Source organism: Protopterus annectens, chromosome 7.part0, assembly GCF_019279795.1.
Source record: "Protopterus annectens isolate FY-2018-M chromosome 7.part0, PAN1.0, whole genome shotgun sequence".
NCBI lineage: Eukaryota > Metazoa > Chordata > Ceratodontiformes > Protopteridae > Protopterus > Protopterus annectens.
The window spans coordinates 571,262,870-571,289,745 of NC_056739.1; the positions used below are offsets into that span (position 1 = coordinate 571,262,870).

Here is a 26,876-nt window from a genome sequence, read left to right on the forward strand (position 1 = left end):
CACACTTTTTTACATTTTTAATTAATGTTGTTTTTTCATTGGTTCATTCAAACAGTGACAGGTTATATAATTGTGTAATGAGGTCAATTTTATCTGATGAAGTAGTTGTTGAAGAAAACGTAAGAGGAACTGGTTACACAGTGTTATTATTTGTGTTTTGTTGGAATAAAGTGAAGTTTTGTCCTGTAGCCAAGTTCTCTGTGCCTTTTTTCAGTTTACTGGTAGATTTTGATAGGCACTGAGACCATCGTTTTGTTTAGAAGATTCAGTACATTCTTAAATACTCACTTTAAGAGGTTGTAAACCACATTTAAGTCTTTAGTGTACACATATTTTCAAAGATAGGATATTAACCCTCCAGGCCACAGTATCCAGGAAGCAAAAGTCCATCTCTGCCATGGCACAGTTCTGCTTGGTGGCAGCAGTCATATCACTGATGTCTCACACCAGGACCACTATCTTGCACAGATGTTTGGATGCAGTGATCACACACACCTTTTTTTCCAGTATCCCAGCAGGTTAAAATTTCCAAAGCCTATAAGCAGCATTTTTAGTGATGCATTGTTCTTGGCCATCTGATCTCTGGAAGCTTTCCAGCTACCCTTGGGTCTGGCATTATAGTTGGGCTTACTACAATGAGCAGGTGGTCCTGAGTCTGGTCGCCTGTAATTCCACCTCCACATCTGTAACCTAGAAATATGGGCAGTTGTCCTCTTCTCACTTTATCTGCCTTTTCAAGATTCTCTTCCTCGGCAGCAGTTGTTTTTTTTTACTGTTGACAACATGACAGCACTATAGTTATCCCCAAAACAAGAAAGGCCAGATGTTATCCCTGTTTAGGTAGGGAAGCTTTTAAAGACTGGTAATGGGTCACCCAGTCCATTCACTTTTTGAAGGCCATTTGTATTCTAAGAGAGCTACATTTTCCTAGAAGCTAGGTTGGGCCTCTCTGTAAGACTCCAGGTGTGGTCATTCAAGTGTTTTATGGCTTTTTATGGGATAAATCGTATTGCCACTTGTTCATATCTCTGACCAGTACCTAGTGCGGTAACTTTATAATTCGTCCTGGAGGTGAGATATGGATGTCTTGGTCTATTAATAACCCCATGGACTGCATTTTGCTTCCCAATTTTTTTTTTCTTTTGTGAGGAGGTTCATTCAAACAAACCATTAGGTCAGCAGCCTCTTCATATGTTCTTACTGCTTCTGGTCGAAAAGGTTCTTTCTCCTATGCTTTGCCCTTATGACCTAGAAAAGTCCTTGCATCTGCATCCCCCCACCACCACCAAACACTTTCTAACCTGTTCCTCTGGCAAACATAACCTGGACACTCCTCATGTTAGCAGCTTAAATTCTGTGGCTCCACTAATTACTAGTAAACCTTCTTTCCAGTCAAGTAGTACATATCCTGCCCACCTCACAAAAGCTTTGTTTGCCAGACCTAGAGACAAGGGGACACTAGATCCTCCTTTTTTGTACTTGTTCTAATGGGTGTGCACTACCATTGTGACATTTTTTATATTTTGTATTCCACTGCTGTTGTAAGAGTCCCATCTAGTGGCAATTTGCAGTCCTGCATCACACGGTAGGCCCCTGTGGCTCCAAGATATGCAAGGTATTTTTGAAAGGACCTCGTCGATCTCTCATGTGAAATTTGGTACCACATTGGTGCTTGTCATTCTGGAGAGGCTTACTTGACCTCTGTTTACATCAGGCATTTTTGGGTTTACATCATGCATTTTTGGAGGGGGGCACAAGTTCCTTTTATTTAAGGTACTCTATTGTTGCTAGGAGAATCTTGCCAGCTTAATTATGTTTCAGTTAAGCCATCTTGTTTGGCCTTTCACAGAGACAGATAATCCTTCCTTCATGCTTAAAATAGCTATGGAGACTTCTCTAATCAAGAGAATTGACCCACTTGTTGCTTTTCCCCCTCAGCTAGGGGAGTATCTGCCCCATTGTTCAGATGTTTATTACAAGCTTAGGTTTTGTACTGACTGAACTAAAAATTATTTCAAGGATGAACAGAGTTTTGGGTCCTCTGCTAAAACCGGGTTAGACCAGAGAGTATTCAGATTAACTGGCCACACAGCTTCAGGTCACATCTGACCCATTCAAGTTGATTGCCAAAATGATAGCCCCCTCATGGTTGACCCTTTCCCTGGTAATGGGGGACAAATGGTTGTACTGTTAAGGAGTAATCAGCAGGTGTGTTGGAGAAATCACAGTGCAGCAACAACTTTTTTCTGTCCAGAGTACTTCAGCAAGATGCTGTAAACTATGTATCTTGTCCAGGTCCAAGTTTCCTTTCAGGGTAATGGTAATCTGGGAGCTGTTCCATATGAATGTTCATTCAGAAAGGTTTGTTAGGGACTCTGCTTTTTTGTTACTGAAGATATGCCCGTGTTATCAGATACACAAGTGGCTTATCTGCTGTGATGTAGAAGTTGACGACATCCTTTGTAGCATTTTCTTATTCCATCTTTGCCTTTGTTGTAGCTTGTCCAGAACATCCCTCACTTCTGTCCTGTTGATAATTATCACTTCTCTGGCAGTTTTGCAAGATATTTTGACAATGCTTCAACAGTGTATGATTGGGGGGTGCATCCTCAGCAACCCAGGAGTGTTTCATTTCTCACGTAGTCTTAACATTTGCACCAGTAGTTCTGCGCTTATTGACAATGGGCCTACCATTTACTGATCTGATCCATTGTATAACTTTGTATATCAAGGAGAGGAAACAATTGTATGAAAATCTCATTTAGTAAATCAGTTCATCACTATAGTTGTGCAGACATTACATTATTCACTGAATTGCAATAGTAAACACTCAAGTATTCGTCTTAAGAAATAAACATATAGTGCAGCATGCAGAGAGGTTCAACATTGTGCCACTCTGGGCCCTGTTTTGTAGTTGACATAAAGTTATCCACTGTGCAGAGTTTCTCTCTCAAAACTGGATCTCCATCTGCCAGTTTTTATGATGCTGTTTTTAAAAAAAATTATGATTGCTGGGTACAAGTGAATTTTTTTATGGGACAATCCAGGACCACTATGTTCGAGTAGCTTGTTTAAAATCTAATGGTAAGTGAATTGGGCAAAGTTGTACCATAGCTTCCCCCTTTGAAAAGATTGCATAATTCAAGTAATTCTTGGAAAATGTCAGCAATGACATCATGCTCATATAAACTGACTTGTGATAATTTGAGAGACTGTTTTATTAGGAGATGAGTTGTTATACTCTCAAACAGGTCTTCGTTTATGTAAATTATGAAAACTATTTTATGAGTAATGCTTAAATTTCTTACACACTAACGCAAGTCCATTGTATTCTCTGGTGGAATAATACATCTCTAGTAGTAATTTTTAGTCTGTGGGGTTTTGCTCCAGATCCATACCTCTTATAAGGGAAAAAGTAGAGAATCCAGGAAAGCAGAGAGCTGTGCTCTATAAAACAGAATGAAAATCGTGACTTGCAGATACTCTGTATGAAAATGTAATGACTAACGTACCCATGCAGAATTAATTCAGTTTGCAGGAAGGATAATACTGTCTGTCAGAAATATATCACCAGACATTTGAATCACATATGATAAAATATTGGCAAGTTATGAACAGATTACTTTTTAGTTACACAAGAAATGTTACATTACCCAAGTACAAGACATTTCCAGAAAGACCACATACCATATTAAGTTTAGCATTACAAATACTTACCATGAAGCAGTTTCAAATTGAAAGATCCACTTGCTAGAAATGAAGCAAAGTGTTAGCAGCCATATACTGAAAACAAGAAGTGCTCCCTCTCCTGCTTTCGTACTTTATATTGTACGTAAGTAAAGTACCACAAAACAGAGAAATTTTGATTTTCTTTGTAGATGGATGATTGGAGCAAGAGCATAGCATAGAAGCAGAGGTTTAAAACTGCACATTTATTCTGTAGTGTTCTGTTTCTGTTGGTGCATTTTCTTTTAATGTAATTGTGTACCTGATCAGCATTCTATTTTTTCTTATAGCGACTGTCGTCCATTCAATTGAAACTTGTAATCAGGACCATTCCTTGCACCCAAGACCCCTCCAGTGCATCACTGTACCCAGCCCAACCCCTTGCACTAATAGGCCCATTTCAAACATAGTCTGTCACCTGCTGTAGCTTCCCAGACAATATCTCCTTTGCATCTCGCAAAAGCTGTTGCTTGTAACAATTTAACAGAACATGCCTGAAAATGCTACACCTTGTCTTGCAGCCCTTTGCTTTGCACTGTGATCTGTTTCACAAAGTGTAACTGTGATTTCTCAATCTGTCAGTATGGTTAAGTAAAATTGTGTAGTGTCACAAGTGTTTCAGCAGTGTTGTAAATGTAAGCATGTGGATCTTTTCAAAAATTAATAATGCCAGATAACCTGCACTTTCTTTTAACTGTTATAAATGAGTATGTTACAACAATTTTTTTCAGTTTACTGCAATTTATGTTAATATTACAAGACTTTATTCTTAACCGCGGTGGTGGTGCTGCGGTAGCATTGTCGCCTCACAGTAAGACGCTGTCGGGTACGATTCTCAGCTAGAGCGTCTTCTACGTGGAGACATGCGTGAATGGGTGTACCTTCGTTGAAGGTTGTGCATCAGGCCTGGCAAGCCAGTACGTAAAAGTCAACTGCCAATCATTAGCGGACCGGAGTTCCGCTGTGGCGACCCCTAACCTGGAAAAGCCGAAAGACACAAACAAATTCTCTTGTCAAATAACATCTGTTAAGTTTGCCTTTTTGACCCGGGCTGTAGCCAAAAAAGGCTTTAGACCAGTGTACCAACCTGTTTAACAATGGTAAAATGAAATTAAAGTACACTACTGAAGGTTGGCGATGTATTTATGGATGGTCTCTTAAAGGCTGACTAACATGGTAGTTTGTATTCACTACACTTGTGCAAAAGATTCTTGGCATGTGAAATATCAGCTACTGGAAGGAGTCCAGAGGAAAGCCACTGAAAAGATTATGACGACACAAAAAAGATGGAGCTTGTGTCAGATATTAAAAGAAATGTGTTTTGATATTGATAGGGGTTGTGTAGACTGCAGGTGGTGTAGGCCAGTAGTTCTTGAGTTGGTGAAAGTACTTCTGGAGACAGAGGGTATGAAACCTGTAAAATGTAAGTTAGAATGGGGGTAGAGAAGACATCCACAGAGACATTCAACAGGACATTGGACAGGTGGAGAAAGGAAAAGGGATGGATGAAGGGGAGGTAGAAAGTTAATATCTAGTTAAGGACAGACTAGTTAAGATTAATGGTTTCCTGTGGCCACCGTGAAAGTGCAATCACTACATCATTCTGCATTGTCCTTGCAGTTACCTTTGTTAGGAAGGACAAATGGGCCATGTGGCTTTGGACAGAGGGCCAACATCAGATGGACACTCGCATCATGATCTAAAACTATGGTGTGCATTGAATAACATATCATACAGACTTCCAAGTTTTTTGGGTTTCTAATACCATGACAGGAATGGACCCCATTCCTAAGTCAAAGTATGAGTAAAGTTGATTGTTTCATTCTTTGATGTTAGCCAGAAGTGCTCTTCACTGCACCCGCAATGTGCCCAGTAATGACTTCTCCTGCAATTCATACAGATTTAAGTGTATCTGCAACATATCCAAGTATGATTGGAATTTCTTTTTTGTAACATCTTGCTACTATTGGAACTGTATGGGTATTTTTCCACGTTGCTCTTGTTTCTGCCTGCAAATCCTGGTATTTTATGACTTTTGTCTCTCTTTCTCTATGTAAGATACTGTAGTCACTGGGTGTAGCAGTTTCGGTGATCAGTGTTTCATTTGTCTTTTCATGGACTACCATGTCTGGTTTTCTCTCAACTATTTTTTGCACTGTTTGTAATGGGTGATCCCATGTGATATATACTTAATCATTTTCTTTAATGCTTTGTGGCTTATGTTTTCAGTGTTTTTAGTTACATCAGTATTATGTTTGCACAATTTCCAATGCAAAAGTCTTGTCACCATTATCATGCCTTTCAGTATTACAGTCCTTCTGGCATTAGTATATCACAACCAAGAATAAGATGTGTGACTGTTTTCATTTCTGTTTTACAAAAACTACTTTTGTCTGTCCCCCCCCCCCCCCCCCATGTTCATTGGACTTTGTAAACCAACATGCAAGTAGTCCACTGTCTTGGGCCACCAATATCAACCTTTAGTCATTTGATTTAAATTTGCCTCTGCTTAACCATTTCTGTGTTCGATGCTGATCAACATCAGGTTGTTCCAAGAGTTTTATACAGTTGCAACAATATTTATCAATTTTCCACATTTTTTGCCTTTTCATCTGATCCTTCATCTTGTATTCTTTCTTTTGTTTTTTGGCATATTCGGTTGCTGCCTGATTTTTATCTATTTCTGTTTTTTTTTGCATTCCCGCTTGACACTGATATGTTTCTGCTAAACTAAGCAGGGAAGTCCTCATATTCTCTTCTGAAACTTTCACTACATTTGGGTCTTGAGGTCAGCAGATATGTATGCAGCCCTACGATTGCAGATCTGTACTTGAAATCAATTTCAAGGAGGCCTTACTTCCTTCAGAATGGGGAATATATACTCTTGGTATTTTATTTATTTGGCATTTGTTTACCGAGGTGGTCCGACTGGGTCTACAAAACCTATTTTCAGCGAAGACCTGGGGAGAAAAGCTCCACATACAATACAATACAAATACATTATAGTCCAAAAACAATACAAGTGACATAAGGAAGTTGATAGAACGTAAACTAGGTTACAAGACATACTATACACCTGGACATTTTCTATAGTTTTATCAATAGAGACAGTTTGTCATTTTAACATAGCCTATGAGTAGATAAAGCATATAAAAATAGTATGTAATTAGTAAAGTGTATAACGTCGGCTGTTATTTTACATGAAAAATAAAATGATTGTTTAAGTTAGGAAAATAGCAGAAGAGTTAATGATGCAAAAATATACTGTGAGAGTTAAGAATAGAGGCATTACAGACTGAGTAGTAGTATAAGAATGTGGTATAGAAACAGAGAAGGAGTTGGGAGAGACTTGGGATCTTGTAGACTGTGAAGGAGTGAGATGTGACAAGAGGAAGAGGATGAAGCTAGTGCGGAAGAAGAGGAAGAGCTGAGCATTAGGCTGGATTTGTACAGGAGCAGAGCCATGTATTTTTCAGATTTTTTTTTAAAGCTGGTTAGGCCAGGTATTAGACCTTTGTAGCAAGAGGTAGTGAATTCCATAGTTTAGAGACAGAATATGAATACAGAGTTGTCACTCATTCATTTATAATACATATAGCAAGAAGGCTTGGGGTTTCGTTCAGATGTTGTAATACATACAAACACATCAGGATGGATAGCAGCATCATTAAATATGAGCTAACTAGTTAAACAGCTTACATCTCAACAGCTAACTGCAAAATGGCAGTTAGTGTCACACATGCTGAGTATTTATACATTTGTGCAAGCCCTTGGATAGCTTCTTAACGGTATATACACACACGTTGATCTACATCCTCCCTGTTAAAAAGATTGACCTTTGTGTAGAACAGAATAAAAAATAAATTGCAGTGTCTGTAGGATTATTGGCACTTTATTAACAAGACAATGACTTCAGTTAGCACTTTCATCTCCCTTCACTCTTAGAGACTTCTTCAGACTAAAATTCATTGTTCATTACATACATTAAATACCCATTCTTGGGATACATCACCCAACAACATCTAATCTAAGTTAAGCCTAGTCACATGATAAAACAGGCTAAATTAAAGAGAAATAAAACTTCTACAAAAATTCTAAAAAAGTCAGTGTTTTAACCCTTTTCTTAGGTACATAACAAATTCCTCTATTATTGAGACCAGGAAAAAAAACATGCTTTTAGTTTAACTTGCCAACAGTACTCTAGCCATCCCAGTTCTTCCTCTGTTAATATTTTTGGTGTTACTCAATGCTTCTAATACTAAACATTTAAAGTTAACTTTGCATTTTCTTTCTTTCTAGTGTTTACACATAGCATTCTTTTCAACTCCATTGGCAATAGCATGCTTATGCTCATAAATTCTGAGCTCCTTGGAAGTTCTTCCCACATATAAAGCATGCTGTTAACCATAATGGATGAGAACAATAACTTAGTATAATGACAGCACTTTCCATATTAGTCTGTAAATGTGAATGCTGTCTCATGTAGACACTATATTCTCTTTTTGTAAACGGATACTAAAAAATGCACAGTGCAAATAGCTGTACTGCAGGAGACTCATTTGGAAAGAACTGAGCATGTGACTGATTTCAGCATGGTTATTCAGTGCAAAATTGCTGGAGGAGCTCCAGACGTGATAGAGAGGAAAAAATAATAATGGTAGATTTATCGTAGTAAGGGGGGTACTGGCAAGGGAGGAAGATTTTTTTCTGCCATTCATGTATATTCAACCTAAAACTGCTACAGTGGAACATAAGAAAATTGTGAAAAAAATAACCGGCCTTAATCAGGGAATCTTACTTATAGGTAGGGTTGGAATTTAATTATTAACAGTGAGGCTGTATCTGGGAGGCCTACAAGGGCAAATGTAAAAAAAAAAAAAAAAAAAAAAAAAGAGAGAGATTTTGAAGAAATTTATGAAAATATTTTGTATGGAAGATGTGGATTCAGTAGTAGGAACACTCTGAGAATTTATATATTCCCCAAGGTATAAAAAATGAATTACATTTCACAGGAGCGTGCATTTAATTGAAAGTTTTGATACCTGTCCAGTAACCATTTCAGATCTTGCCCCAGTAATAACTAAAGTAAAAATGCATGATAATGAAGTAAAAATGAGACCCTGGCTCTTCTCTCCTCTCTGTTAAACAGAGAGGAATTTAAATGGTTAGTGGAAATTATTCTCTGGTTATTAGAGAACATAGAAATTTCTTCAGAAAATATAGCTAGGGAGTGGGATAAAGTGACAGTTGAGTTAAAAACGGGGTAGAAAGAATAGAAAAGAAAATAGATATGGTTAAGAAGTAACATTAATTATTTAGAGGGAATGACAAAGGTTAAATTGTTGCAGAATAGGTCTCACGGAATAAGAAGAGGTGCAACTACAGAGTGCCAAAGAGAAAATAAGGGATTATCTCAATAATATGCATGAGTTTAGAAAGACTGCTGTTAAGCAGTTATTTTTTGATAACACAAAAGCACAAAAGCTTTTTGCTCAGACAACAGAATTTAGAAAAGGGTTGTTGCAAAGTGTGGGGAGCTAACAACGAGGAAAATGATCAGAAATCCTGAAGAGGTATTGGAAATATTTCAGAAATTTTATAAAAAGCTGTATAAAGCAGAGAAATGTGGAAATTAAGAAAAAACCCACAAATGGAGATGTTTATGGAGTTATTAAATATGCCAAGGTTAGAGGTAGATAAGGCTTAGGATAAGAGGAGATGAGATAAAAATGGTCATGTATAACATCTATAGAGTCTCCAGGAATAGATGGTATTCCTGTGGAAGTTTGTAAGCTAGGAGAGAAGATAGTAGTAAAGAGCTGGAAAGTTTTGTTTAAAAGTATTTTAAAAGAGATGCACCAACATCTTGGAAGAAAGCTGTGGGGGCTATTATACCTAAAGATGGTAAAGACCCATCAGATCCAGCTTCATATAGGCATATTTCAATTCTAAAACACGATTATAAAGTGTTTTTGTCTACTGTGACTAAATGGCAAAGATGATGCCAAAAACTGATGTGTGGATCAGTGTGGTTTTGAGGAGGGGAGGCAAACCTTTGACAGTGTTAATATAACAGTGGTGATCCAGTGGGAAGCAAAATTTAAGAAAATACCACTGTTGCTATTGGGTCTTAATGCAGGGAAAGGATTCAACGTAAGCTGGGATTTTTAGTACAGCAATGGAAACATTTGCATATCCTGACAAAATAATAAGGTTGATTTAAGAGGATATATGAGGGATTGGAGGTGAAAATTAATATGGGGTGGGGATTCCTTTCTGATAAGGTCTGCTCGAGCAGAGGAACCAGGCGGGGTTGTCCTCTTTCCCCTTTGTTGTTTGTGTTATATTTAGAACTATTGGCAAAGAAAATAAGGGACTCAGAAATTCAAGGAAATAATTGGTACGGTAATCAAGAACCGTTGGCTTTATTTGCAGATTATATTATTTTGTACCTGATAAAACCATTAAAGGACATTTCAGTGTTGTTGAACATTCTGAGATAGTTTCAGGTCTTTTCAGGATACCAAATTAATGAAGATATTTGACAGCTATTCATACCTCTCAATAGTACAGATTTGTGCCTCATGTTTTTGGTCTGTTCTAGTTGTCTTCATTTGTTCTTCAACCTATGGGTTCCCAGATCCGTCTCGGATCTGACTCTGCCGCATATCCAGCATCTGATCCAAGCTCAAAGCTCCTCCCCTTACCCATAATGCTCCTGTCTCCTTCCTCCCTCAGATCTCGTTTGCTGTGTTACATGTCTGCATCATGATCCCTGCTCTCTGCTTTATAAAGTTGTGGTAAGTGTTGTTTTTTGCTGAAAATCTTCTTTTTTCTTCTCACTTTTCTATTTCTCTGCTTTCTACCTCCCCTTTGCATTTTCTCATCGGTTCAAAAATCAAAAAAAAAAGAAAGAAAAATCTCTTTCTGTCTTTCTCTGTCTGGCGTGTGTGGTCTGTGTGACTGAGAGTGTGCTGGGCCTCAAGTTGGGACTATATCCGAAGCTCCCAAACCCAGCTTCCGAAAGTGTACAGAGTGTGGCCATAAGGTCTTGCCAGCTGACGGCCGCACTGTGTGTGTAGTGTGTCTTGGGGCAGCTAATCTCCAAACCTTCTGTTCCATCTGTGCCGGGTTTAACCCCTGGGCACTCATGGACAAGAGAAACAAACTTGTTCTTAAGGACCTTCTATCTCTTTGTCCTCAGGGACTAAGGCCCCTGCCTCCTCCCTGGTCTCTGGGACTCAAAACTCCCGCCAAGAGGACCGGGGTTGGAAACGCATCTTCCATGAGGGATAGGCCTAAGAAGCGATCCCCAGATCGCTCTGCTTAGGCTGGCCCTCCACCTAAGGTTAGGTCGGCTCTGAGGCCGGAGTCTCCCCAGCTCCACTCCCCTCAGTTCTCTCTGGAGCCAGAGGATTTCCAGGTCTGGTCACCAGCTCAGGCTTCTCCTCACCGCCCCTCCAGGCTGATGTCAGTCGCCTCTTCCTCCTGCTCCACCCGGAGCCTTAGTGAAGCAGTGATGGACAGGATGATGTGGAAGTTCATCCGTACCCAGATTTAGATGGGAGTCTTGCCTGCCCCGTCTCCCTCCGGAGCAGGGAGCATGCAGCCCTTTTTCACCCCTATTACTCCCTTTCTGATCTGACCTCCAGTTTCAGAGCCCTCTGATCCGAGGACACTGGGCTTTAAGGGGCTGGTGCTGACGGTGCCTTGTACCTCAATGTTGGCCTATGACCTTGAGCAGGTCTGATCCGTTTAGCTCAGATCTGACAGGCTCTCTGAGTGATAGGCTCTGCATTTGATCTGAGGGGTCAGTGTCTGCTCCGAGTGGGTCGGAGCAAAGCCTTCCCCATGCTGTCTCGGCGACTGGAGGTTCGGCTCTGTCTCCCCCATCTGGTCAGAGGGTGACGGCTCCTCCTATTGTCCTTTCCCAGGATGTCCATTCCCCTTCGGCCTTCTTTGTGGTGGAGAGAGTTCTTTTGATTTTTTTAAGACCCTTGACCATCTTTTCTTCAGATTCCGCCCTGGCTCCCTCTGTTTCTGGTGTGGATCCGGCCATCCTGTCATCTCAGGGACAGCCTGCCGCCACTTTGCCTTAGGATGCTCCTTCTTGGGGTCAGCAAGACGTTGGCGAGTCCTCCTCAGACATCCTCACTGAGGAGGCCCCTTGCAAACGTACTTGCAAAAGGAGTCACCTAGACTCACCACCGGAGTGTCTCACCAAAGACACCAGTTTGGAGGAAGGGGAAGGTTCCCCTGGTCACCCCCGAGAATGTGTCCTTCGGAGACATCATGGAAATCCTTTGCCAGCGAGTGGGGTGGTCTACCCAAAAGCCTACCTCGGATGAGTCTGTGTTCCTCGAGGCATTTGGCGCAGGACCCTGTACTTCCTTGGTGTCCCCTCCCGCAGATCCCTTAGTGGATCTCATTATATCTCGGGCACGGAAGGAACCGGACACGGTGGAGCCCATTCCCAAACATCCGGACAAGGTTTTGAGCCCCTCTGCAGACCAGATCGTACTGGCACAAGGGATCCCCAGTTGATGCCATGATGGTGGCGGCTGCTACTAGGAAGGAGCTTGCACAGGAGAGCTCCATGGTCCACCCTCTTGACCGAGAGTCAAGGATGATGGACCTTTTCAGGAAGCAGGTATACGTTTCAGCGACAGTCTCTGTGAGGGCGCTTAATTACATGGCACGTGATTCGGCTACAGCGAGATGTGGTGAAGATTGCTGAGTTGACCCAGGACAAGGTGTTTTGCTCGTATGGCTACCCTAAATTTAGTTGCGAATACCTTTGTGCCTCCTCTCCCACGAAACCGAGGGAGCCGCTAGAGCCACCAGTACAAGGGTTGTCATCAGGCGGCACGCTTGGCTCCGGCTCTGTCAGTTCTCAGAACCCTTTAAGGCTTCATTTGCCAGTGCCCCATATGATGGTTTTTCCCTTTTTAGGAAGTCGGTACGTGACACACTAGTTTAAAGTGAGAAGGACGGGAAGACTTTGTCTGCCATCGGGATCCACTTTTCGGCCCCTCAACGATCCTTCTCTAGGAATCAACAAGGGACCAACAAGATGTGGTTCCAGAAATCTCAGAGTTTTCCCTGGGACACACAGGACTCGCCTTCCCCCAGGGACAGAGGGGGATATGATAGACAAATGCCCTAGAGGCAGAGGGAGTCCGAGAAATTACAGGTTTTGAGAGTCTTTCTTGGACAGACCCTCCCAGCAACCCTGAAAGGTTTCCCGGCTGCTCGTCTTAGGAGGCTGTCGGGGGCTGTCTTTCATTACACCTAACAGAGTGTTAGTCCATCACAAAAGATCGTTGGGTGTTGCAAATTATATCCAGAGGCTATTCAATCCCCTTTCTGGAACCACCTTCACCTCCCAAACACCTCCCGGACGTCCCACCTGCACACTGAGGCTGCAGCACTGGAAATCGCAAAGCTGCTAGGAAAATGAGTCATCCAACCCATCCACCCAGACCATTATGGATCAGGCATTTATTCCAGGTTCTTTTTGGTGTCGAAGAAAATGGGGGACCCAAGACCCATTTTGGATCTCTCCACCTTGAATCTGTCTGTGGCCAAGACAATGATCTGGATGGTCACCCTTCAATCTTTTCTGGCCTTCCTGCAGGAGAACGATTGGATATGCTCAGTTGACCTCCAGGATGCGTACTATCACATCAAAATGGACAGGCGCTCTAGGAGCCAATCCTTACCAGTTCAGAGTGCTCCCATTTGGTCTCATCACAGCCCCCAGGGTGTTTACCGAAGTGATGTCAGTTCATCTGAGACTTCAGGGTGTACAGGTATTCCCCTACCTGGACGATTGGCTCTTCGCTGCCCCTTCCAGGCATCAACTTTGTCAAGTGAGGGATTCCTTTCTGCTCCTGGCACAGAGGCTAGGCTTTACAATCAGTCTCAACAAATGATCTCTGGCCCCAGTCCAAACGTTGGAGTTCATTGGGGCACGTTTAGACACAATTCAAACCAAAGTGTTTCTTGCTCCAGACTGAATACGCACTCTGAAGGTACATGTTCTTTGCCTTTTTCAAACGCAGTTCCCGACAGCGGAGATGGTATTAAGGGCGCTAGGGTCCATGGCGGCCAAGAGCAACCGCTTGCCCTTGGCGCACTTTCACATGCGGATTCTTCACTGGACCCTTGCAGTTCAATGGTCCTGGTTAGATCTTCCGTTGACTCATCCTGTCCAAATCTCTCGAGTATGCAGGGACTCCCTCCTGTAGTGGATTCATTCCTCGGGCCTTGTTCAGGGTCGTCTTTTTTCTTCCACCTTTCCCCATGACCATAGTGACTACAGATGCCTCCTAGCTGGGAGGGGGGGGCACTGCTTTGGAAGGAAAGTTCAAGGTACGTGGTCCTCCTACGAGACCAGATTGCATATCAAAGTCCTGGAAATGAGGACGGTGCTTCTAGAGTTGCAGGCTTTCCATGCCCATTTTCCCTCAGGAACAATTGCTATCCAGACGAACAATACGTCTGTGTTGTGGTACATCAACAAGTGGGGGGGGACCAGATCTTATTCACTTCGTCGCGAGGGCTTGAGAGTATGAGAGTGGGTGATCTCCACTGGCCATTTTCTGGTGGCAATGCATGTCCCGGGGAGGTCCAGCATTCTAGCGGACAGGCTCAGCAGGTCTTTTCTGATACCTTATGAGTCGTCTCTGAATTCTTCAGTAGCAGAATGGATCTTTCACAAGTGGGGCCAGCCTTGCTGCTTTCTCTTCGCTTCTCCTTCCAGTGTGAAATGCAGTGAGTTCTTCACTCTGAACGCCCCTCTGGGGGAAGCTACCAGAGACTCTGTGATTCATGCTTGGCCCTCCGGTCTTCTGTATGCTTATTTCCTCTTCCCTTAATACCAAAATTTCTTCAGAAAGCTTGCAGTCTGGCAAGCCCTAGTAGTCCCTAGCCTACAAGCTTGCAGGCTGGGGAGCCCTAGTAGTCCTCATTGCCCCACTCTGGCCTCGCCAAGTATGGTTTCCCTCTCTGTGGTCTCATCTGGTGGCTCCACCATGTACGTTGGATCCAATCCCGGATCTCATTTCTCATCCCTCAGGGGTTTCCCATAAAGACGTGGACAGTATGAAGATCACTGCTTGGCTGCTTCACTTCCCATGATGGTCAGGATTCCCGGTTTATCCTCTCCTGTCAAAAGAATCCTGGTGGTGGCCCATAAATCTTCCACTAAAAAGGTATACTCTAGCAAATGGAGATGATTTTCAATCTGGGCTGTGCAGCGTGCACTAGATCCCTTCACTGCCTCGGTTTCCGTGGTGCTGGAATTTTTGACGGAAATTTTTCAACAAGGGGCTAGTTTTTCCACAGTCAAAGTTCATCTTGCATTTCCAATTATCATGTGGGGGGTAATATGGTCTCCCTAGCATTTTCAAAGCTTTGTAAGGTCTTCCTGAAAGGTACCTTTCTTCTCAGTGAAAGACCCTTTGCCACCGTGGGATCTTACGTTAGCACTTCAGGCCTTAGTCTCAACGCCCCCCCCCCCCCCCTTGAACCTGCAGCTTCGGTGGATCTGCAATTTCTGTCCTGGAAGACTGCGTTGTTAGTTGCCATTACTTCTGCCTGGAGAGTTTCAGAACTTCAAGCTTTATCAAGTCAAAACCCCTTATATGATTTTTCATTAGGACATGGTGTCCTTGCGTGCTAACCAGTCTTTTATTCCTAAAGTAGCTTCAGAGGCCAACATTAATCAGGCGATCAGTCTCCCTGTCCTCTTTCCAAATTTTCAAAATAAGGGAGAATACAAATTGCATTTATTGGATGTGCACAGGCAGTTACGCATTTTTACCTGCAAAGGACAAAAACTTTTAGTAACTCTGACCAACTTTTCATCTCTTAGGTTTCCCTAAAAGGGATTGGAGTATCTTCAAAGTTACTGTCGCCCGTTGGATTTCCCAGTATATAATTCGGGCGTGTTCTGTCAGGGGGATTTCCCTGCCAGGTCATGTGAAAGCACATTCCACCAGATCTATGGCCGCTTCAGCTGCCTTTTGGCCCAGAGTTTCATTAGATGATATTTGTTTGGTGGCTACTTGGTTCTCATCTCATACCTTCATCTCACATTATTAATTGGACATTGTATCCAGGAACAGGGCATCTTTTGGCTTTGCCGTGCTCCAGAATATCCTTCCATGAGGCCTCCCAGGTGTTTAGTAGCTGGGGACTCTGCCCCACAGGTTGAAGAACAAATGAAGACAACTACTTCAGGTAAAGAAGTTATGTACTCACCATAAAGTTCCATCTCAGTAGTTGTTCTTAATTTGCCTTCAGCCATCCCTCCCTCCCTCCCTCCCTCCTTCCCCCGGTTTTGTGTGAACTGTTGGTTGTTCCTACAAGTGCAGGAGGTGCTCACCTTCAGGTTGCCTCTTATCCTTATCCTTATTAATGGTTTTTGGTAGGGGCAAGGTTCTGTTGGGTTGGGTGACAATATTGGATTAGGCAGCAAACTTGATCTGAGGGAGGAAGGGAGACGAGCATTGTGGGTAAGGGGAAGAGCTTGGAGCTTGGATCAGATGCTGGATGAGGCCAATTCGAACCCGAGATGGATTCGGGAACCCATAGGTTGAAGATAAATGAGCAATTACTCAAATGGAATGTTATGGTGAGTACATAACTTCTTTTTTTTATGGCAAGTCGTTGGCAAATCATTGAGGGTTGATGTCAGAAAATGACAGACATTTGAGTTTCAGACTTCATAGCTTTCAGAAGATTCATGCTAATGCAAAACCTGTTATTTTATCAATTTTTTAAGTTTGTAAGAACAGTGTTTAACAAATGCCCTAGTTTTGGGCCTTTGTCTTCCCCATTATTAATGGGTAAGTCCAGATTTCTTGCTTTGAGGTTGAGAGGGATGCAGTTATTCCCTTTGATTTGTGTACCCACACACAAATAGGTTCAGGAATGCCCAGATTTATGGGGACATGATAACATGAAGTCCTTAGGAATATGGATTAAATATAATTTTGTTATGGCCGCTAACAATATGTGGGAAGAGACTAAACAAAAGATAATGCAAAAACTGAGAAATGTGAAGCTCTGTTTTATGGGTATGGATAGCAAGATACAAGCAGTGAAAATGCTTATAGTCCCCTTAGTTTTATACACTGCTTGGGCATATTTTATCAATGAGAGGGAGAAGTTGTGGATAGCAATTAATAAAGAGTTGAAAAATTTTATCTGGGAGGGGAAGAAGGCAAGAGTCAATTGGGATAAATTGAGCCTTCCATTAGAACAAGGTGGTTTGGGATTATCTGATTTGAATGGGGTATTTCAGAGCTGTACAGTTAAGACTTCTTATGTATAGCACAATGAGAAACGTATAATTCAAAGTGGAAATGAATGATGATGGTGGGGGGGACTCAAGAAATAAGGAGAGACTGGGATTTTGGATGCAGATCCTTAAGGAGAATAATAACTATACAGAATGTTGTATTCATAAAGTAGCAGAAAGTATTCTAGGAATTAAGCCAATTCAGGACTGAGGAATAGGCAAGGGTGGCTGGAATCTACGGGAAAAAACTGGCAAAGTAACCAAGATATTGGGAATGAATAGAAAGGGGAAGGTAAGAGAATGAGAAGAGGCCAAGAATTCATTTGGACTATAGGTTAGGATTGATATCGGAGTATAGGCAAAGAGAAAGCTATAGGGGGATCCTCAGTGAAAAGACTAGCACTGGTACAATTTTAGTAAAATCTAGAACAAAAGATGGTTAAAAAGGGGTCATCAGTAGGGCATATAAGATATTGCATGATGACTACAGCAGTAAATCCGAGGAGGTTAGGAAGGATTAGAAAGAGAGATTAGCTATGCAATTCACAAAGAAACAATGGGATGATACATGTATGGCTGTCAAATAAGGAACAAAGTCTAGAAGATATAGGATGTTTGAAAGTGTTTGCATAGGCATTCTTATATCCCAAGCGGACGCCAATGAATTTTTCCACAGGTAGATTACAAATAGAGGTGTAAAGAAGAGAGAGGTAAATCGAGACATATTTTTGGGGAGTGAGTTGGCAGATTTTAAAAATTTCCTGCAGACTACTTTGTCAGAAATACTGGGTGAACAAATATTTTTATTTGAGTTGTGATACAGAATTGGACTTGCCTAGACATTGTAAGGCCTTGCTGAGTTTAGTTTTGCTGGCTGCCAAAAAAGCAGTCTAAACCAACAGTACTAGAAGTAGTGAATATTGTAACAGAGATAAAATAAATGATAGTGGAAAAAGGGTAGGAGCAATAGAAAAAATGGGAATTGTTGGAATACTGCATGCAGAATAATGATTTGTAGGAAGAGTGAGGTTTAAGGGAAGATTGAAATTTGAATAAACTTTGCAGTGTTTGACTGACAATGTTTGTTCAAGATTGTAAGTGATGTATGTTTGCAATTGAAAATATGTCAATACAGTTAGGTAGTTCGATCTCGCCTTCATTTTTACATATGGGTTCGGAGCTGATCCTCGGCTCCCACTCGGCCGATTTACAAGCTGGAAGACTTCTGGTTGGCTCGTGGCTAAGCAGGTATCCCATGGTGCACCAGTACAATCCCCAGATCTCATTTGCTGCATCGACAAGTTCGGTTGTGCTTCTCTTGCCTCTGGCTAAGTTTTTTTCAAAATTCTTTATTTTATCGTATTCAATGCTTTATGGTATATTTAGTGTTGCTAATATATTAGGCAGTTGTATTGCTTGCCCTTTGTGAGTGCAACTTAGTTTTCTAGTTGTTATTGGTATCCTGTGTGCCAGTTAGTTTAGGCGCCGTTGCACATTTTTTGATATTAGGTAGAGGTTTTGGCAGTTTTACGCTCTTAGTCAACAGGGGCTCCTGTTGTCTTGTCTGTTGTTGTTCTGACCTTTTTTTGGTCACCTTTGGCAGTTAGTGCTGCTGTTTTGACATTGTTTGTTTTGGCTGGGATCCGCTTGTGAATTTACTAGTATATAGAAATTTATTGTGTATTTTACATTTTCTCTTGTGTACATGGGCTTTCCTTTCTGGTCTGTTTAAGTTAGAAGACCTAGTTTCACTACACCAGGCAGGCTAGGCCCGTTTAAGTTAGAGGACCTAGTCCTCATGTAACTCCTCCTTAGGGCTAGGCCTGTTTTAGTTAGAAGACCTAGTCCTCCTTTTCTCTTTTTCAATCTCTCTGGGTTGTGTGTGTGTAATATGTCCAAGGAAAGTAAGGAGCATAAACCGTCGGGGTTCAAAAAGTGCATGAAATGCTCCCAAAAGATGTCCTTAATGGATGGTCACAGTAGCTGTGTCTACTGCCTAGGAGCCATCCACTTACAGGAGTTGTTTTTTCTGCCATGCTTTCTGTCCTAGAGTGTTACAGGAGAGAAAGAACAAACTCATACTCAAGGGTCTCTTGAAACCATGCTTTGAGGAAGCACTGTCCAGTTCATCGGCTTCCTCTAAGTCTGGGAAATCAAAATCCTCAAAAAGGCCTTCTCTGGCACCGGCTGGTGTTTTGGAGCCATCTCCTAAACAGTCGAAACAATCTAAATCTGCCTCCTCCACTTCTCAGCCTTCGGAGCCGAAGGAGGGCATCATAGTGGTGTCAGTCGGTTACAGGTGTTTCGGAACAGATCTCTGAACCTATTGATACAGCAGTTGACTCTGCTACTCGGAACTGGTCTGTAAGCTCCCTACCAGTTTCCGTAACAATTAAGTCTCCTTTGCCCCTCAGGTCAAGATCCCCAACTATGTCTTCCAAGAGCCTTTCAGACGAAGATGTGGAGAGGATAGTGCTGAGACTCCCCTGAAGTAGTCTGTCTTGCTAAAATTATTGTTGGCTCCGACCCAGTCGGCTCCGGAGCCACTTGGCTTAGCTTTGCCCTTGTCTGTTATTCCTCCTTTGAGCCATACTGGCCTTTTGAAGCCAGAGTGCTTGGTGCCAATGGAGGAAATGCCAGCTCCAACTCACCTTGTTGCTGCCTTGGAGCCGGATTCAGCTCTGACGCGCTTGGGGCCATCCGTCATGTCCAGAGGCCGAAGCTGTCCTGTCTGCACCGACAGGGAGGGTTGGAATTGATATTCTTCGGTTCCAAGCCTTCCTCTCATTGCTTCGGCAGGGTGAGCTGAGACCCTGCATCTATCTCGGAGCCGACCGCTCTCGCTCCGGCGCCGACCCACGTCTCTTCGGAGTGGGGGTGCTTTTCGGAGCCTGAGAGGTGGGGTTTGAGATAATGAGCGTGCCGTCTCATTCCCCAGCCCCAACCAGTGGCACCAGCACTCTTCCCTCGAGAGCAACCACTTCAGTCTTGGTCCCTACTCTCTCTGGAGACAGCAGAGACCCGCAGCCTCAGGAGCCATCGGCTTGTGGCCCCCACTCTTCTGAGGCTTCCCTGGAATATCCTTCCGAGGAGCCTCCCCAGAAGAGGTTATGTAAGAGGAAACATATTGACTCCCGGGATGAGTCTTTGACATCGGACACTGACCTCGATGAGTTGGAAGGTCCTCCAAGTCGTTCTCTGATGATGTCTCCTTTGTCGACATTTTAGAGATCCTTAGGCAGAGGTGCGACTGGCCCACTGTTAACCCTTCTGATAGAGTTGGTGTACCTGAAGGCTTTTGGGTCTCAACCTTCTGCCTCTTGGGTGTCTCCACCTTTTGACGAACTAATGGATCTAGTTAGTCGAAAGGTGTGGGATACTCCTGATACTGTGGAGCCAGTCCCCAGGAGACCAAATAAGTTCTTGTCTGCCCCTCCTGGTAAAGTGTTCTTGTCCAAGGGCGTTCCCGTAGATGCCATGGTGGTGGCGGCGGCCACGAAGAAGGAGTTAGCGGAGACCTCTTCATCTGTTCATCTGCCAAACAAGGAGTCTTGGCAGATGGACAGATTTGGGAAGCGTATTTTTAGTTCAGCGGTCTTTACCCTTTGATCGTTGAACTATCTCACGCACTTCACGAGGTTGCAGAGGGATTTCCTCAAGGAGTTAGGAGAGTCCATACAAAGTGCATGTACTGAGGGAGTTCCTGACAAGATTTCTACTCTGTTGTCTATCTTAAATTCTGTGGTTAACTCCTCCATGCGACTTATCTCTTAAGCTGCGGATGGAGCGAGTAGAGCAGTGGGTTCCAGAGTTGCCTTGAGGCCACCACTCCTGGATCTGCTTATGTAATTTTGTGGAACCATTCAAGTCCACTTTCATCAACGCCCCATTTGATGGTTCCTCATTGTTTGGTTCCAAGGTGAAGGATACACTCACTCGGTGTGAGCAAGAAGGAAAGACGCTTTCTGCTGTGGGAGTGCGTTTTACTGTCCCTTCCAGACCATACCCCAAGGGTCAAAGGAGCAGTAAAATGTGGTTCAAGAAGTCCCAGAGGGTCTTTCCTGACACACACTGTGAATCCTCCTTCAGAGGCAGAGGAGGAGAAAACGGCAGACGTCGCCCTAGAGGCAGGGGCGGTCTGCAATACCAACAAGGCCATGATTCCTTTTGAGGACGGCCTTATCAGCGCTCCGGATGTGGAGCCCGACTGCGCTTCTTTGGGGCCTGTCGGGGGTCGCATTTCTTTGTACCAAGAAGCCTGGCTAAATATCACCCAAGACAAGTGGGTACAAAGAGTTACCAGAGGCTATATCATACCCTTTTCCCTATCACCGTTTGTTCCCAAAAGGATCCCAGATGTACCACCCAGTCACAGGGATCAGGCAACTGTGGAGATCAACAAGTTGCTCGTAAAAAGAGTCATCCAGCCCGTCCCAGCAGACCAGATAGGATCCGGAACTTACTCCAGGTTCTTTTTAGTTCAAAAACGAACCGGAGATTGGAGGCAATTATTGGACCTCAGCAGATTGAACGAATCAGTGAAGCACAGGTTTCGGATGGTAACACTGCAGTCTATACTCACGTTGTTAGGGAAAGACTTTTGGATGTGCTCTCTGGATCTTCAGGATGCCTACTACCACATAAAAATGGACAAGGCATCCAGAAGCCATCTACGCTTCTGGCTGGGAGCCAGTCACTATCAGTTTTGCGCTCTGCCCTTTGGTCTCACTGCAGCCCCCAGGGTGTTCACCAAATGCATGGCAGTAGTGACAGCTCACCTGAGATGTCAGGGATTCCAAGTGTTTCCGTATTTGGATGACTGGCTCCTGACCGCCCCCAGCAGGCATCTATCCTCCAAAACAGGGACGCCACGATTCAACTTTGTGCTCAGTTAGGGATCTCCATAAATTGGAAAAAATCTGCATTATTGCCCTCTCAATCTGTGATTTTTATAGGCGCAGAGGTAGACAGTGAACATGACCGCTCGTCTCCCAAACCGAAAGGGCACAGAACTTAATCTCCCAAGTTCAACGTTTTTCTCCCGTTGCGAAAAGTCAAAGCGAAGTGGGTTCTTCAGCTCCTCGGAACTATGGCTTCCACAATTCTATTGGTACCATTAGCCAGGTTGCACATGAGAATTCTCCAGTGGCTTCTGTTTTCTCAATGGTCCTTCCAATCTCTCCCACTGAGTCATCCTATCCTGCTGACGGAATCATGCAAGAAGGACCTTTGTTGGTGGATAGCTACCAATCAACTGATCACAGGTGCCCCCTTTGTTCCGGCCCAACCTGTTGCCACTGTGACCACGGATGCCTCCCAGATTGGGTGGGGAGGGGAATTATCTCGGCAGGACTGTCCAAGGCACATGGTAAGAACACGAGGCTCATCTGCATATCAGTGTTTTGGAGATGAGGGCGGTGCTTCTGGCGTTGCAAGCACTTCAAGATCTCCTTCTAGGGACGATCAGACAACATGTCAGTGGTTTAGTATATCAACAAACAGGGTGGTACCAGATCTTACCTACTCTGTTGAGAGACCATGCGAGTTTGGGAATGGGCGATTTCTTCCCAGCACTTTCCGGTTGCAACGCACATTCCAGGGATGACCAACGTGATAGCCGACAAACTCAGCCGGACAATCCTAATGCCTCATGAGTGGTCTCTGAAACGGGAAACAGTGGATCAGATTTTCCGGAAATGGGGACAGCCGTGCTGCGACCTTTTTGCCAGTCCAGTCAATACCAAATGCAGCAGCTATTTTTCCCTCATTCCCTCTCCGGGGGAGTCTCCCAGAGACGCTCTGGCTCATGATTGGCCCATGGGACTTCTGTATGACTTTCCCTCAATCCCTCTCCTTTCCAAAGTGATTCAGAAAGCCAGTCAGCTGGGAAGCAAGTTGATCCTCATTGCTCCTTACTGGCCTCGTCAGGTCTGGTTCCCCTTCCTCGAGCCTCTCATTCTGGACGATCCTTGGATTCTGGATCTATTGATTCACATGTCGGGTTTGCTACAGCCCTCAATCCACACCCTCAAATTGACAGAGTGGCTGCTCCAGTTCCATCCATAGTCAGGCTTCATAATGCGTCATCCTCAGTGTCACATAATGTCCTCTCTTAAACCTCCAAGTAGGAGGCTGTATGGCAGTAAATGGGAAAAGATTTTCTGTTTGGGCACAGAGAATGAATGTAGATCCATACACTGCTTCTATCCCTGTGATTCCGGATTTTCTTTCTGAGCTTTTTCAGCAAGGATCTGCCGCTGCCACTATCAGAGTCCAATTGGCGGCGATTTCTCATTTTCACTTAGGTTTTCCAGATACCAATTTAATGTCTCATAAGCTATGCAAGACCATTTTGAAAGGGGCCACTCTATGGAGACCACCTCTGCAAGAACCAGTGTCGTCTTAGGATTAAAATTTTGTGTTGTCCAAATTGACTTCTCCCCCCTTTGAACCTTCTCACTCATCTTCTATAAAAGTTTTGTCTTGGAAGATCTTGTTTTTGGTAGCTATCACATCAGCTAGACTGGTATCGGAGCTACAGGCCTCGTCTGTTAAGCCACTGTATTTAATTTCTCACAAAGGCGGTGTGTCATTACGTACTAATCCCTCCTTTGTCCCCAAAGTTTGTTCTAATGCTACCTTAAACCAATCAAGAGAACTCCCAGTTTTCTTCCCTAACCACTGTAATGCAGCTGAGTACCGTTTTCAGCAGCTAGACATTCATAGACAACTGTTTTTATCTTCAGCGGACTAAGGCTTTCAGGAAATCAGATCAATTATTCATTTCCTTTTCTGACTCAAGATTTGGCTTACCAGTTTCTAAATTGACACTATCTAATTGAATTTCCAGTTGTATAGCCTTTATCTACAGCTCTGAGGGCAAACCTTTACCCTACAGGATCAAGTATCCTTCTACCAGGTCGCTGTCTACCTCTGCAGCCTTTCAAGTCAGGGTACCACCTGATAATATTTGTGCAGCAGCTATGTGGGCTACCCCTCACACTTTTATTACACATTACAAATTGGATTTGGCATCCAGGGGTAGAGCATCCTTTGGCTCCACGATGCTCAAGAGTATTTTCCAATGAGCCACCCAAGAATAAGGCATTAGGGACGCTGTCCCATATGTAAAAATGAAGGTGAGATTGGATTACCTAACATAAAGAAGTTATGTACTCACCATAACGTTCCATGTTGGTAGTCCATCTCACCCTTCATTTTTACCAACCCGCCCTCCTGCCCCCATCCTGGCAGATCTGGAAGTAATAATTTGGTTGTCCTTGGTTGGAGACCGTTTAGTATTGGTTGTTTTTATGGTTGTTATTCTAGTGAGCAGCAAACAAGAACTGGGGATTTTACTGGTGCACTATGGGATACCTGCTTAGCCACGAGCCAACCAGAAGTCTTCCAGCTTGTAAACCAGCCGAGTCTGAGCTGAGGATCGGCTCCAAACCCATATGTAAAAATGAAGGGTGAAATGGACTACCAATATGCAACGCTATAGTGAGTACACAACTTCTTTTTTTCCTTTATATAAATAAATGATTGCCTGTGTCATAAGTGATAACTTAATAAAGATGTTTCTTTAAAAAAAGACTAACTAAATATATAGGAACTTTACTGAACTTATTATAAATGATGTAAAAAACTGTATGTCATGGAAAAATGCCCATCCTATCCTGTGCAGATAGCAACATCACCCCCCCCCCCACTGCAAATAGCTATATCAAGTTCCCTGTTGTCTAATATAGCAAGCTCTGACATTGTCAAACCTTGAAGAAAACGTTAAGGATGATTTTTCAGCAACATTCATGTGTAGTGTGCTAATCTTGACAGGGTTTCTGTTTAATTCATTGTTATTCCCTAAAAGGGATGGTATTAAAAGTAACTTTATAATCATTTTAAGGAGAATGTGTACATCATTGTAAGTAACACAAACATTCATATTTATTGACATGACTCTATCAAATAATAGAATATTGTGTGGTTGCATAATTGTTATAGACTTCAGCCTATTTGTCACATATGATCTGTTGGTAAGTCAGGTAGGTATTTGAAAATTTCCAGAACACCAGTTGATACTGTGAGAAAGTTTCAGTTTTGGTTTTAATTATACCAAGCCAGAGGTATGTTGGCATTCTGCTTTCATATGGGTTTACAGCAAATTTGTGCAGGCAGAGAAATGAAGCACAAAATACATACCACAAAGCTGCATAGCCATACGAAGAAGGGAGTAAGCAAAGTATTGCAGTTGCACTGCATCTTATTCTCTTTAGGGATGCACCCCTCAGTTGGATTGTGCACACACAGGCTTTCTTAGATTTGTTTTTGCTGCATCTTTAAACCACATACTTGCTTAGGTTTGTTTTGCTACTGTAATTGCTGCAATGGTATAATAAAGGAAACCTTCTCACACAGATTCTTTTCTTTTGTGCAGTTCAAAGCCACCTAGTAAGATGTACAAGCTGTATGAACAAGTCAGCTACAACTGTTTTATTGCTGCTGCACTTTACGTCTTTGTTGGAGGATGGTCTTTTGCCAAATGCAGATGCACAAACGTAGAGAATACATGGTTCGCTGAAATTCCTGCATATACCGTTACAAGGAAAACTTTGCATCATAATTTAATCATTTGAAATTCTTTATTTCTTGTATGTTATCAAGAAACTGCCATCTGGAAGGCTCCAATTTAACTATTTTTTTCTCCTGCACTGTTTCTCAAAGTTCAGTTCTGTGTAATATTCTAAAGATAAATATTTGTAAAGTGTAAATATATTTCCTATAATGAATTGAACTATGTGATGATTTTTTTTTTTTTTTTACTGTTGTGAACTTTTTCTTAAGTTGCTTTGTATTACTTTCATGGTTAACTAACAATATCCAATACAAATATTCACCATTCTTCCCTATTTTTCCTGTCTGTAGTTTTATTCAAGTTGTTCTTATTAAACCTTTACTGTTGCTTTTCAACAGGTGTTAGTGGCATTTTTCTGAGATGTAGATTGCCTGGGAGTGGAATGAGCCAGTGTTACTGGTTAGATGGGTAAGGATGGATTTATCATTCTGTCATTAGGAGAATTGTAGAGGTGAATGCTTTTAGTTTGGGTACTAGCTCTTGTGGAAAACGAGTTTGAATTCCCTGCCTGTCTCGTCTTTGAAAAGTGATTTCTATATAAGGAAGGTCCCATGCCTCTACGCATGGCATAGATGTTAATATTTGAATAAAAAGCATGATCATATGAGGAAAAACTGGGTAAAGATGTATTTTTGAGGAAGGCATTTGTACAAAAGAGGAAGTGTAGGTTATATTTAGGAGTTCCCCCTTTACATCAGAATGTAGGCTCGACAATTTATTGGAGGGCTGAAAATGCGACTGTGAACCCCTTAGATGTTTTTTTTTAAGTAGCTTTTGAGAACAAAGATGTTTTTTCAGTATCCCCCTTGTGTGGCTCTAATTGATTTTTCTGTTTTGAACAATGCTTCTTGAAGCCATGTGAGTTGATTTGTGCATCCTGTGAGAAGCTGTGTGCTCTTTTTTTCCACCATTTGTAAGCAAATTGTGTTTATATTACAGGTAGATATTTATGCAGGGCTTTGGGTTATCAAAAAGAAAGTCTCTGCTGTGTGTTTGCCTTGATGTCACGTATCTGTTGACAAAAAGTAAAAGTTTTGAGAAATGTATTAATATCATTACATGATCATAGTCTAAAGGAGGGTTTGCTGGAGAGAACACATGTTTATGCAGATGATGGCCTGTAGCTGGCACTTCGAAAGTTTAACTGCAAGTCTTGAAGGTTAGTACTTAAAACCTTCCTATTTGGGGGTTGCTTGGATGTTATTC

At 42.6% G+C, this 26,876-nt stretch overlaps 1 protein-coding gene across 1 annotated transcript in view; it reads left to right on the forward strand.

The window, feature by feature from the left end:
• The window catches only part of RNASEK (ribonuclease K), a 149,074-nt gene extending 123,069 nt beyond the window's left edge, over positions 1-26,005 (forward strand). The window contains 2 exon segments of the mRNA XM_044077150.1: positions 25,473-25,564; positions 25,567-26,005. Of these exon segments, the coding sequence (XP_043933085.1) occupies positions 25,473-25,564; positions 25,567-25,616 (142 nt within the window). The 3' untranslated portion in view covers positions 25,617-26,005.
• Positions 26,006-26,876: the final 871 nt, after the last annotated feature.